At 40.9% G+C, this 13,793-nt stretch overlaps 2 protein-coding genes across 2 annotated transcripts in view; one reads left to right on the forward strand and one right to left on the reverse strand.

Annotated features, from left to right (window-relative positions):
- Positions 1-2,399: 2,399 nt before the first annotated feature.
- On the reverse strand, positions 2,400-5,861 carry psenen (presenilin enhancer, gamma-secretase subunit). The gene is made up of 4 exons (XM_084158801.1): positions 5,740-5,861; positions 5,219-5,319; positions 3,314-3,418; positions 2,400-3,005 (listed from the first exon to the last, which is right to left on the reverse strand). The coding sequence occupies exons 2-4, from the start codon at positions 5,277-5,279 to the stop codon at positions 2,866-2,868; spliced, it is 306 nt and encodes a 101-aa protein (XP_084014927.1). The 5' UTR covers positions 5,280-5,319; positions 5,740-5,861; the 3' UTR covers positions 2,400-2,865.
- Positions 5,862-6,762: 901 nt separating this feature from the next.
- The window catches only part of LOC311127058 (histone-lysine N-methyltransferase 2A-like), a 55,734-nt gene continuing 48,703 nt past the window's right edge, over positions 6,763-13,793 (forward strand). Inside the window, exons 1-2 of the mRNA XM_084158802.1 lie at positions 6,763-7,135; positions 13,618-13,696. Of these exons, the coding sequence (XP_084014928.1) occupies positions 6,803-7,135; positions 13,618-13,696 (412 nt within the window). The 5' untranslated portion in view covers positions 6,763-6,802. The remainder of the gene's footprint in view (positions 7,136-13,617; positions 13,697-13,793) is intronic.

Consider the following 13,793-nt stretch of genomic DNA (forward strand, 5'->3'; position numbering starts at 1 on the left):
TTCCGAGTTTCCTAGTTCTGACTGGCACTTGAACGCGGCATATGTCCCTTTAGGCTTACACCCTTTACTGTCACTGCTATGACTGTCTGGCACGGATGCACTGGGGGGCGTTCACCCCTTTGATGTTATTTTTAGACAGACAATTCCGGAAAGTAATGATCAGATACAGCAACAGACTCTGAGAAAGTGAAATTGTATAATGCATAAAAATTATCTAAAATTAAATTAAAAAGCGATATGATTTTGAAGGAGAATTGTAACAGTTAAAAAAGTATATATGATTTTAAAGGACAATATGGTAACAGTTCTTCGTATGATAGGGAGGAGTATTCCTCAAGGGAGGTCCCTGTGCTATCGAAACCTTTGATAACAACTAAAACAAAATCATAATTCCCAGGGGGTCTGGTGGTTAATCCAAAGCAATCCAAGGTGCCCCACAGCGAATAGTTCCCGCCTCATTATGTAAACTGTTTGAATGCGGCACGTGTATAACTACAACCAGTTAGGCAGTCGGGAATTTCAGAGTTTCCTAGTTCCGACTACTACCTGAATGTAGCAATATTCACATGCCAGTGCACGTGTGATAATAGGAATGTTTTCATCTCATGCACCTTTTTAATGAACCTTACATGGTTGTTTTCCTTGACACCTGCTGAGAGCTCTGGTGGAGCCCCTTTTGGTGATTTGGCAATTGGCATTCAACACTGCCAATAGCTTGTTCTGCCAGGCAACAGTTCAGCCTATTCCTTCTAGGGATACACTTGAGTGGCGCAGTGGTCTAAGGCACTGCATCGCAGTGGTAACTGTGCCACTAGAGATCCTGGTTCGAATCCAGGCTCTGTCGCAGCCGGCCGCGACCAGGAGACTCATGGGCGGCGCACAATTGGTCCAGGGTAGGGGAGGGAATGGCCGGCAGGGATGTAGCTCAGTTGATAGAGCATGGTGTTTGCAACGCCAGGGTTGTGGGTTCGATTCCCACGGGGGGGCAGTATAAAAAGATATGTATTCACTAACTGTAAGTCTCTCTGGATAAGAGCGTCTGCTAAATGACATAAATGTATAATGGATTGGACTGCTGGTACAGATTCCTTGAAAACCCCTCCAGAACAAATTTTTTCGGATATTTCAATGATTGTATTTTCTGACAGGCTTAATTGGAATTATGGTATCCATTAGTCCGACACTGCATAAACTGTCCTTATCCCCGGTTATCAATTGGTGCATGGTTAAACAATGTTTACCTCAACTTATTAAACAGAGGTTGGACAAGGTCACAAACATTGTCAATGTCACACCCTGTAACAATATTTTCCCAAACACAGGAATGTTAAAGATTTACATTTTAGTCATTTAGCAGACGCTCTTATCCAGAGCGACTTACAGTTAGTGAATACATATTTTATTTTTTTATACTGGCCCCCCGTGGGAAACGAACCCACAACCCTGGCGTTGCAAACGCCATGCTCTATCAACTGAGATACATCCCTGCCGGCCATTCCCTCCCCTACCCTGGACGACGCTGGGCCAATTGTGCGCTGCCCACGGCCGGCTGCGACAGAGCCTGGATTCGAACCAGGATCTCTAGTGGCACAGTTAGCACTGCGATGCAGTGCCTTAGACCACTGCGCCACTCAGGAGAACTCGATGTTACAATGTTTCTCCTATAGGTCTACATACTTCAGATGTTTCTGTTAAATTGTTTATGTAATGAACTTTTGATCAATGTGAAGCAGGTGTTGAACACAAATCTTTAACCACATTGGCCTTATTTGGAAATATTTATATTCTAAATAAAAATTATTCAATATTTGTATTAATTCTATAATTTATAGAGATGATAGTTTACATCAACTGCCCCATGACCCTATTTAGAGCAGACAGCCGTGTGACTTATACAACCCTGGCAGACACAAAGGACATGTGTTAAGTACTGTAGGTGGTGGGATGACGTGTCCTTCCTGCCATGGCGTCGGTTGGTAATAGAAGTAGACTCTTTGACTCGGAGTACCTAAAAATGGCACCAACCATGATCCTGAAGGTGGGGGGGGGGACATTTGCTACAGAGAGATTGAGTTTCATAATAGGCGCCTAAGAGATTGGCCAGAGGCGGAGCTCAGTTAAGCACTTAAAAATCATATCGCTGCAATCATAAAGTACTTTACTGGCTAATATCTCATCACTGTTGGAATTGTTTACACTGTGAGAGTTCAAAGGAGCCTATGAATTAATTATCTGGGAAAAGTATGTTGTAATCGTGAGCACTCAGTGTTACAAATACTCACATATTAAACACAAAGCCAATTGGATATTGTTATCCAAAGCTATGCACATACCCATCATATTACTCATAATATCCATATGAGCCAAATGTCTAATAAAATGCACACTAGACCACAATCCAGCATCTAACCTTAATACTTTATTACAACAAATAAAAAAAGGCATACACTTCCGTTTCATTTAGAAAGTTAATGAATTTGCGATTTATTTTTGTCATACATACCATTCGCCTGTATAACCTTCCAAACTTACTCAAACGTGTTGAGACATCCACACACTAGACACAATTTGGGGAAAAGGTGCAGTGTTCATAGGACATCTTCCCACTCATTAAAGGCCAGAAAAAATTACCATGATTATCCATTGAGATCAACTACACATTTAACTATTTCAACCTATGTTAGATCTGTCTATTATTTTGTTATGGTCAAGTTTTATACAGTAGCCACACATCTCAGGTACAGTTTTAGCCTAATGAGAATAGTTCTAGCTACAGTATATGGGACATGATTTGGTGTGTATGAGTGGACCATCAGTGACAAAGAGTGGACTGAGGAAGCTTTCTTGTTTCCTGCCTTGTCTGTCTCAGGGAATGCCAAGTGGAATGGTGAAGGAGAGATAGTCGCCCACCTCACCCCATTCTGCTCTGAAGTGTTGGAATATGGTTATCCATGTGGTGAGTACTGCAACCCACAGTAGCAACCCCAGCCCTGATCGCTTTACATCTGAAAGAGAGATGTAATTTATTGTAGTCATGTTTGCTTAGAAACTGCACGCTTTAACTGATACTTAAACTAATGTTAAACTAATACAAAGCCAACTTTATGTTTTAGCTGGATCATCTTATCTCATCGACCATAGGCCTACATCTCATAAGACACACAACCTGTAACATAAATGTATTATTTATCCAGTATGTGGATGAGCCACAAGAAACCTGGACTACTAATAATTTGTACAGGAATCTTTAGCTATATTAATTCACAGCACTTTCTCTGTGTACATAGACTCTGATTGGCTGATTGACACTCACATGTTTTGACCTGGAGTTGTTCAGTATATGTTGGCTTTACAAAGGCCTCTTTGAAAAACCACACCACATTCACCAGCCACAGGAACGGAAGGAATGCAAATCCCCCTGAGATAGAGAGAGTAATTACAGTATTACTACATTATTCTTGCATTATATATTATATACACTACTGTTCAAAAGATTGGGGTCACTTAGAAATGTCCTTGTTTTCGAAAGAAAAGCACTTTTTTGTCTATTAAAATAACATCAAATTGATCAGAAATACAGTGTAGACAATGTTAATGTTGTAAATGGCTATTGTAGCTGGAAACAGCTGATTTTTAATGGAATATCTACATAGGCGTACAGAGGCCCATTTTCAGCAACCATCAGTCCTGTGTTCCAATGGCACGTTGTGTTTGTTAATCCAAGTTTATCATTTTAAAAGGCTAATTGATCATTAGAAACCCCTTTTGCAATGATGTTAGCACAGCTGCAAACTGTTGTGCTGATTAAAGAAGCAATACAACTGGCCTTCTTGAGACTAGTTGAGTACCTGGAGCATCAGCAATTGTGGGTTCGATTACAGGCTCAAAATGGCCAGAAACAAAGAACTTTCTTCTGAAACTCGTCAGTCTATTCTTGTTCGGAGAAATGAAGGCTATTCCATGCGAGAAATTGCCAAGAAACTGACGATCACGTACAACGCTGTGTACTACTCCCTTCACAGAACAGAGCAAACTGGCTCTAACCAAAATAGAAAGAGGAGTGGGAGGCCCCGGTGCACAACTGAGCAAGAGGACAAATACATTAGAGTGTCTAGTTTGAGAAACAGATGCCTCACAGGTCCTCAACTGGCAGCTTCATTAAATAGTACCCGCAAAACACCAGTCTCAATGTCAACAGTGAAGAGGCGACTCCAGGATGCTGACCTTCAAGGCAGAGTTGCAAAGAAAAATCCATACCTCAGACTGCCCATCTTAATCTTTAATTTTTATTGGCCAGTCTGAGATATGGCTTTTTCTTTGCAACTCTGCCTAGAAGACCAGCATCCCGGAGTCGCCTCTTCACTGTTGACGTTGAGACTGGTGTTTTGCGGGTACTATTTAATGAAGCTGCCAGTTGAGGACCTGTGAGGCGTCTGTTTCTCAAACTAGACACTAATGTATTTGTCCTCTTGCTCCTCTTGCTATTCTGGTTAGAGACAGTTTGTGCTGTTCTGTGAAGGGAGTAGTACACAGCGTTGTACGAGATATTCAGTTTCTTGGCAATTTCTTGCATGGAATAGACTGACTAGTTTCAGAAGAAAGTTATTTTTTTTCTGGATATTTTGAGCCTGTAATCCAACCCACAATTGCTGATGCTCCAGATACTCAACTAGTCTCAAGAAGGCCAGTTTTATTGCTTCTTTAATCAGCACAACAGTTTGCAGCTGTGCTAACATAATTGCAAAAGGGTTATCTAATGATCAATTAGCCTTTTAAAATGATAAACTTGGATTAGCAAACACAACGTGCCATTGGAACACAGGACTGATGGTTGCTGATAATAGGCCTCTGTACGCCTATGTGGATATTCCATAAAAAAATCAGCCGTTTCCAGCTACAATAGCCATTTACAACATTAACAATGTCTTCACTGTATTTCTGATCAATTTGATGTTATTTTTAAATGATTTTCCTTCGAAAACAAGGACATTTCTAAGTGACCCCATACTTTTGAATGGTAGTGTGTGTGTATATATATATATATATATATACATACATACACACACAACATTGTGAAAACATCAATTCACAACAGTAACATTGGATAGTTCATGCAATGTTTTTATCTTTGAACCATGCCAGTGGATAGAAATCCCCTGGTCACGTGACTTATAATTAGAGAAGAACAGCACTTAGTGGTTCACTCTTACCAACTTACCTAAATAGTATTTCCTGCAGAGGGTGAGTTTCTCCTCATTGGGAAGGCGCTCTAGGTTCATGTTGATTTCCCCCTTCGTATTGACAGCTTTTCAAAGAGACCTTGAAGTATGAAGGAAGAGTATAAAAGTGAGAGGGTCTGATGAAGATCTAGACTGGCACATTTCGTCTACATGGAACTGCCCGTCTGTAAAATACGAGGGTGCCCCCTATCGATAACAGCGGGAACAAGTCTTGTGATCCCACTCAACTCTGGCCTGGCTATCTGCCCAGATTACACAGATCCGCGATAAAATAACATATTTCAACACCACTGTTGCGAACTATTGAAGTATTTTGAGGGAAAATGTGTAGGCTAGTAGCTAAGTTTTGTTAAAGCAGTCGAAAATACTGCGTGCTGATATCTGCGCTAAGATAGCTGGATGGCTAACTAAATATGCTACAATGTTAATAGCAATATTCCTCTATAGGAACCACTATTACAGAAAAGACAGCATTAATCATATTTGCAGAGGCTTTTACCTGTAATCTTTAATTATATAGACGTCAAATAGCTCTAAATTGCTCGAGAATTTAACGTTAAACAGCTCAAAACATCAACACAAAAAAGCATTTCCCCTCTGCTTCCTGCTCCAGTTTTCTGTAGAGGGGGATGTGACGTCCACACTGGCACCCCCAGTTCATTGTGGGTAATGTAGTTCAGCTAGCGTACATAGAAAACGTATGTTTTGGCATTTAAATGAAAATATATTTAAAAAGTGTAATTAACTTTTGCTCGTAGTAAATCACCTATGATTGCTGACAGTGCAGATGATCTGAATTGCCATGCAAAAGATATGCAAAATATGTGCCTTGCAGTTGCAAAATTACTGTAAACCTGCATGTCTCATTCTGTGAATAATTTCCATCAGTGAAGTGTATTGCAATATACAGCCTATATCCCCCCACAATTCTCCTCTCATCAATGCAAAAAATATAGGCCTAGACTTGTGGATGTGTAATTCTTCTTTTCAAATTATGTTTAGAGTTTGATTTAATTGCATTGACTCTCTTATTTTCAAATTATGTTTAGAGCTTGATTTAAGTGCATTGACTCTCTCTCATGTAAGGAGCGCGCACATAATCTACAGTGGTTCATTCAGTATGATCATATCAGAAGACGAGGACAAGCCGCTCGGCCACTGAGTTATAGGGACAAGCCTTAAAAATCTTGGTACAGCCGTAGATGGCCATTCACAAAATGTGTATTTTTTTTGCATGGAGGTAAGCTGGGCCTTGTAGTTAATTATCAATAATCGTAATGGTTGTAATCAAACGATGATCGAGCAAAGTGTCCTTTGTTTAATATCAAATGGGTTTATTACTTGCATTACAAAGTATATTGCATTGCACACACCACTCCTATAAATTCCAATCATCATTTAAATAAAGATTTGCAAGTTACCCTGTGAAGCTTTCCCGTGGAAATACTTCATTTCCCGGCAGCCCCCCCCCCCCCCCCCTCCCCTCCCCTCCCCTCCCCTCCCGAACTCGCGCCTTCCCTCTTGTCTCACCTCAAGTTGCTATCGGTGTTGTTTTTGAAGCTATGATGGCGGCAGCGGGATGCGGATCAGCAACCGCGGCTGCCATAGGAGGGCAAGTTGGTACTGCTGCACCCCGAGGTCGCTTCCCTGGTCGGCCTTGGTCGTCTCGCAGCCGCTTGCGTTCTGAGAAGCGATGGCAACTCGACCGATCAGGGGCAGAAGCTGACGATGCGACTAATGCTGGAGGCCCAAGGCCCACAAGCCTGGTACTATCGTTAAACGAGGACCAGTCTCACTTGCGCTTACTTGGGATAGAGTCGAACCACAAGAACCTAGCGGAGGCTGGGTACAGCTCAAGTGGGAGCGAAGAGGTGAGAGCCCAAATCGCTGCTGGAGTTAGTATTTTTTTGCTTCTTTTATCATGTCATTTTGGTTACCTATGTTGGTGTGTAGTTTTGTGTGTGTGTCTTGTAGAGTTAGCTCCGTTTCATAATACTTTGCTATAAGTGTCAACATTAGTTAGCTAGCTAACGTTAGCAGTAGCCACTTCATGGGATGTTCGTCAATAGCGCTAACTAACAAAGAAGGGGAAGGCTAATGTAATGTTTGTCTGCATTGGAGTTCTATGGTTAGTTAGACATACGATTTACCACGAATAACTTACACCTACGCTAGCTAGCCAGGTATTTGTCTTAAGTTGGCGTTTAGCTGGTTTATGCCTGTAATTGCTGCAGTGAGTAACGAACGTAGCTACATAAATGTTTCTATGAATTCAAGAGGGGGAGGGGCTACGTCATAACTACTCTCTATGATAGCTAGCTAACTACCGTTTATGGGGATCATTTCACGTTCCTTTCAAAAACATGGCTTGCAGAATGTCACCCAGGTCCGTTTTTTGTCACAGTCACTGAGTCAATTAATGTAACGCTTGCTAATGTAACTAGCTTGTTGGAGAAGTCATTGGAGGGAAAACTATGATAACGAAACCCGGTAGTGGGTAAATTTGTCATGATGTGAGATGCAGTCAAAAAAAAAAATTCATTACAAGCAAGAGAGGAGCACCACTCAAAAGCATATTAGATGTTTCGATTTGACATATAAATGACCTAGGCCTACCTAATGACTGCAAGTATTCATATGTTGATAATCTGGCTTGGACCCTAGCTCTACATTAGCTGACAAAATGCTGCTGCCATAATATCGACTTTATTTGCATATTAACAGGCATGTAGCAGATGTAGCTAGAGGCCTCCAACCCCTCCCAAGTTCCCAGGCATGACTGGGTAAATTGCTGCTGGTTTCTTGGTAATGCAGCTTTGTTCATGGATGGCGAGGCATTACCTGGAGGAGGAGAGAATTTAAAAGATGTGCTTGGACTGTTTGTGAATGATTAACTTAACTAGTTGATATAATGGCTTGTCCCGTGCACTTGTTTTGGGTTTGTAATGGTATAGTTTGGTGCTCAAGACTAGCACGATAATCTACAGGTCATCCCAATGATGGTAAACATTTGACATGAGAGACCTATTCCAAGAAGGCAGTAACCTATAACACTATACTTGGTCATTTCCATGTAAAAGGACCCATGAGCACCAACGTGAAGTTTGTAGGAGCATATCAAATTGCGTGTCAAATGAAAGCTAAGAGTCTATATTTTTGGAAAATGAAGGCACAGATGCATAAAAATAAATACATGTCATTTTACAAATTAGGCATAAGTAATAGCTTTGATTTATGGTCAAATAGATGGAAAAGGGATCTTAAAAAATATCTACCAGAAAGTCATAAAAGGTATTAGAAATACATCAAAACACAATGTTGAAGTAAAGACCCCCTGCCAACTAATATCAAAAATCATATTTAGTTTTAGAGAAACGATTTGCCTTTAAGTTGAAGAAACATTTCCTTGTGCCTTGTAATTCCATTACCAAAATCCCACATCTTTAAGATATTTTAAAATTTCTCTCCCTCATGTGGAGGGAGGATAATGAACGTTCACAGAAGTAACAAGTAAAGGTAGACCTACCAAATAGTTAGTGTTTTTACTGATATTTTTGTTGTTGTTTATCAATTATTAGCAATCATTAATGGAATTACAGCAATTGTCAACAATGGGAAATCATAGTAGTCACAAACCACAGTTGAATCACCTGCTACTGTCCTCTCTCCCACTGGCATACTGTTACAGTGCACTCGGAAAGTATTCAGCCTTATTCTGAAATGGATTTAAAAAATATATTTCCTCATCAATCTACACACAATTCCCCCTAATGACAAAGCGAAAACAGGTTTTTAGAAATGTTTGCAAATTGATTAAACATTAAAAACAGAAACCTTATTTACATAAGTATTCAGACCCTTTGCTATGAGACTCGAAATTGAGCTCAGGTGCATCCTGTTTCCATTGATCATCCTTGAGATGTTTCTACAACTTGATTGGAGTCCATCTGTGGTAAATTCAATTGATTGAACATGATTTGGAAAGGCCCACACCTGTCTATATAAGGTCCCACAGTTGACAGTGCATGTCAGAGCAAGGAATTGTCTGTAGTGCTCCGAGCCAGGATTGTGTCGAAGCACAGATCTGGGGAAGGGTACCCAAAAATGTCTGCAACATTGAACGTCCCCAAGAACACAGTGGCCTCCATCATTCTTAAATGGAAGAAGTTTGGAACCCCCAAGACTCTTTCTAGAGCTGGCCACCCGGCCAAACTGAGCAATCTGGGGAGAAGGGCCTTGGACAGGGAGGTGACCAAGACCCAGATGGTTACTCTGACAGAGCTCCAGAGTTCCTCTGTGGAGATGGGAGAACTTTCCGGAAGGACAACCATCTCTGCAGCACTCCACCAATCAGGCCTTTATGTTAGTGGCCAGACGGAGGCCATTCATCTGTAATAGGCACATGACAGACCTGAAAATAGCTGTGCAGTGACGCTCCCCATCCAACCTGACAGAGCTTGAGAGGATCTGCAGAGGAGAATGGGAGAAACTCTCCAAATACAGCTGTGCAAAGCTTGTAGCGTCATACCAAGAAGACTCGAGGCTGTAATCGCTGCCAAAGGTGCTTCAACAAAGTACTGAGTAAAGGGTCTGAATACTTATGTAAATGTAATATTTCTGTTTTATTTTTAATACATTTGCAAACATTTCTAAAACCTGTTTTTTCTTTGTCAGTATGGGCTATTGTGTGTAGATTGATGGGGGGGGGTGAAAAGCAACTTAATCCATTTTAGAATAAGGCTATAACAATTTTTTTTGTGTTGAAAAAGTCAAGGGGTCTGAATACTTTCCGAATGCGCTGTATGTTTTGCCCCCCCCACCTCCCCCCCAGTTAATGTTACCTCTCCCGGCTCTTACTAACAACTACCCATGAGACCCCTTTCTTTCCATTTACTGTAACTAGCATCTGAACCCACTGAGCACCGACCGACACCGGATATCCATGGACGTTGAAATTTGGTCAGTCCGCCCCGGCCTTGATTTCAACGTCCACAGATGTCGTTTTTTTTGGTTGGTCTGGACCGGCCTTGATTTGACCCAAACATAGACGTCCATGATTGGTTCAGATTTGGTCCGATCACCAATCATAGACGTCTATGTTTCACAAGTTTGCACAGTACAGTGAAGCACAGCTGGGTGCAGTAAATAAAAGTAGAGTATAGTTCAGTACGCGTTAATGCAGAATTCTGCATTCTGCGAAAAAGAAGAGCAGGCATAAGATACTGTATCTTGATGCATTTTGTAAACGTTCTTTCTATTATACAGTGAGGGAAAAAAGTATTTGATCCCCTGCTGATTTTGTACATTTGCCCACTGACAAAGAAATGATCAGTCTATAATTTTAATGGTAGGTTTATTTGAACAGTGAGAGACAGAATAACAACCAAAAAATCCAGAAAAACGCATGTCAAAAATGTTATAAATTGATTTGCATTTTAATGAGGGAAATAAGTATTTGACCCCCTCTCAATCAGAAAGATTTCTGGCTCCCAGAAAGGGAGTGCTCCTAATCTCAGCTTGTTACCTGTATAAAAGACACCTGTCCGCAGAAGCAATCAATCAGATTCCAAACTCTCCACCATGGCCAAGACCAAAGAGCTCTCCAAGGATGTCAGGGACAAGATTGTAGACCTACACAAGGCTGGAATGGGCTACAAGACCATCGCCAAGCAGCTTGGTGAGAAGGTGACAACAGTTGGTGCGATTATTCGCAAATGGAAGAAACACAAAATAACTGTCAATCTCCCTCGGCCTGGGGCTCCATGCAAGATCTCACCTCGTGGAGTTGCAATGATCATGAGAACGGTGAGGAATCGGCCCAGAACTACATGGGAGGATCTTGTCAATGATCTCAAGGCAGCTGGGACCATAGTGACCAAGAAAACAATTGGTAACACACTACGCTGTGAAGGACTGAAATCCTGCAGCGCCCGCAAGGTCCCCCTGCTCAAGAAAGCACATATACAGGCCCGTCTGAAGTTTGCCAATGAACATCTGAATGATTCAGAGGAGAACTGGGTGATAGTGTTGTGGTCAGATGAGACCAAAATTGAGCTCTTTGGCATCAACTCAACTCGCCGTGTTTGGAGGAGGAGGAATGCTGCCTATGACCCCAAGAACACCATCCCCACCGTCAAACATGGAGGTGGAAACTTTACATTTACGTCATTTAGCAGACGCTCTTATCCAGAGCGACTTACAAATTATGCTTTGGGGGCCAAGGCAACAAAGGAGTGGCTCAAGAAGAAGCACATTAAGGTCCTGGAGTGGCCTAGCCAGTCTCCAGACCTTAATCCCATAGAAAATCTGTGGAGGGAGCTGAATGTTCGAGTTGCCAAACGTCAGGCTCGAAACCTTAATGACTTGGAGAAGATCTGCAAAGAGGAGTGAGACAAAATCCCTCCTGAGATGTGTGCAAACCTGGTTGCCAACTACAAGAAACATCTGACCTCTGTGATTGCCAACAAGGGTTTTGCCACCAAGTACTAAGTCATGTCTTGCAGAGGGGTCAAATACTTATTTCCCTAATTAAAATGCAAATCAATTTATAACATTTTTGACATGCGTTTTTCTGGATTTTTGTTGCTGTTATTCTGTCTCTCACTGTTCAAATAAACCTACCATTAAAATTATAGACTGATCATGTGGGCAAACGTACATAATCAGCAGGGGATCAAATACTTGTTTCCCTCACTGTAAACAATATAAATGTGATGGCCGTATGTGTTGCGCTAATGTATTTTCTGTGAAGGAGAACTATAGTTGCATGCCCCTGATCACCCTATTGAAACAAAAAATCACTGTCTTTCAACATAAAACGCATGGGAAATGGTTTAAAATGCAGATTTCTGAACTAACGCCACCCCTGGTACAGTAGAGTTTGGTACAGTAGAGCACACAAGTCTACTGTACTGAATAGGGATCTTAACAGTTAACCGTTAATTGGTTAGCAGCCGAAAATACATTTGACCGCTCATGCTTATTAGTCTATAGGTTTCTAACAGAGATTTTAATCTCTGTCACACATGGAACCGCTCGCATTAGGTGCGCTGTTTAGAATGTTTTTTCCCGCATAATGGATTTAGGCAAATGTTTGAAAATGTACGTTTTATTTGCTGCTTCATTACAAGAGTTGCATGTTCCATCATAGGCTATATATAGCCTTTTGACTGTAAGACGATAGGCTTGCTATTGTTGCGTGTTTGCATTAAGCTCTTAATGAAAAACGTCAGCTCCTTTGCCATGCATATTTTCGGATGGTCACGCCATTTTACTGTTTGGAAAAATGTAACTGTTTTATTGACCGGTTAATGAGGGTTGGTTAGTCAGCAGCAAAATTGACCGACATTTGCATCCCTTGTACTGAACTATACTGTACTGAACTGTGATGTACTGTACTCTACATAGAAGTCTATGATTGGTTCAGATTTGATCCGGACCAACCAAATTTGTTCTTGTTTGGGGGCGGAGATCATGAGAATAATGGCCAATGTGTAGAATAATACCCATATATGCAATGTATGATATTGCATATTTTTACGTTTGTGTACCTAATTCAGGATACATCACCATGAAGAGTGACATTCATATCCATAATTATGCATTTCTGTGTAGTACAGATCAGTGAACCATTATGTAATTCCGTTATCATAGTTCTGTTACCGGTTGTAAATTCACTTCACGTAGTGTATTCAATAACCAAAATAGATTTTTCAAAGTCAAGGTGTCATGTCATAGCTGACACCCCATTCTCTCTGCAAACATCTGTGAATCTTAATTCGGAGCAGATATTTAAGAGTTTTTGGAAAATGTGGTTGTGTGAAAAATAGAGGGAGATTTTACTGTTACCAAATTTAGCATCTGCGCAGTTCTTGCCGTAAATGTGTTTTTGTGAAATGTTTTGTGTAAATTGTTCAAAGTAGTCCTTGTGCATAGAGTTGTATGGTTTGTTCAACTTTGAAATCAATGGTTTTTGTTTAGCATACATTTTAAAGTGAAAAATCGGAGTCTCAGCGTAATTCCGTTACCATGGAATTGCCCACTCACTACATGACATTACACAAATCAAACGTACATTTTTTTTAGATTGCCATGCCACTGTTCTCCCTCAAGGTTGGGATATAAAAAAGCTTCTGTAGTCAACAGTACTTGTACTAGCAGTCAGTTGCATAGGCCTAGTTGTGTTTTGGTGTGTGTGTGTGTTAGGTCATTGTCAAGTTGTCAAAGCTTTTAGGCCTAATTGTTGCATGTGAACTACTATTCATCAATTTCAAATGCATATTCGGTATCAAACTGTTGTGATGTTATGGAAAATTGTGAAACAGTTGGAAAAAGAACGTTGGGTGTCCAAAGTTAATAATCTGTCCTTGCTTTTCAGGGAGAGGATTTCACAGGATTTGAATCTGATTGTAAAGGATATCAAGGCCCCGTACGGTCCAGACATAATCCCTTCAAAAGTAAGTATTAGCCTATTCTACACCTATGCCCATCCCTTGCCACCTATCTATTATTCTTGGGCGGTATTGAGATTTCCATACTGTTCTTCTGCCATCC

The sequence above is a fragment of the Coregonus lavaretus genome (assembly GCF_964263955.1).
Source record: "Coregonus lavaretus genome assembly, chromosome: 3".
Lineage (NCBI taxonomy): Eukaryota > Metazoa > Chordata > Actinopteri > Salmoniformes > Salmonidae > Coregonus > Coregonus lavaretus.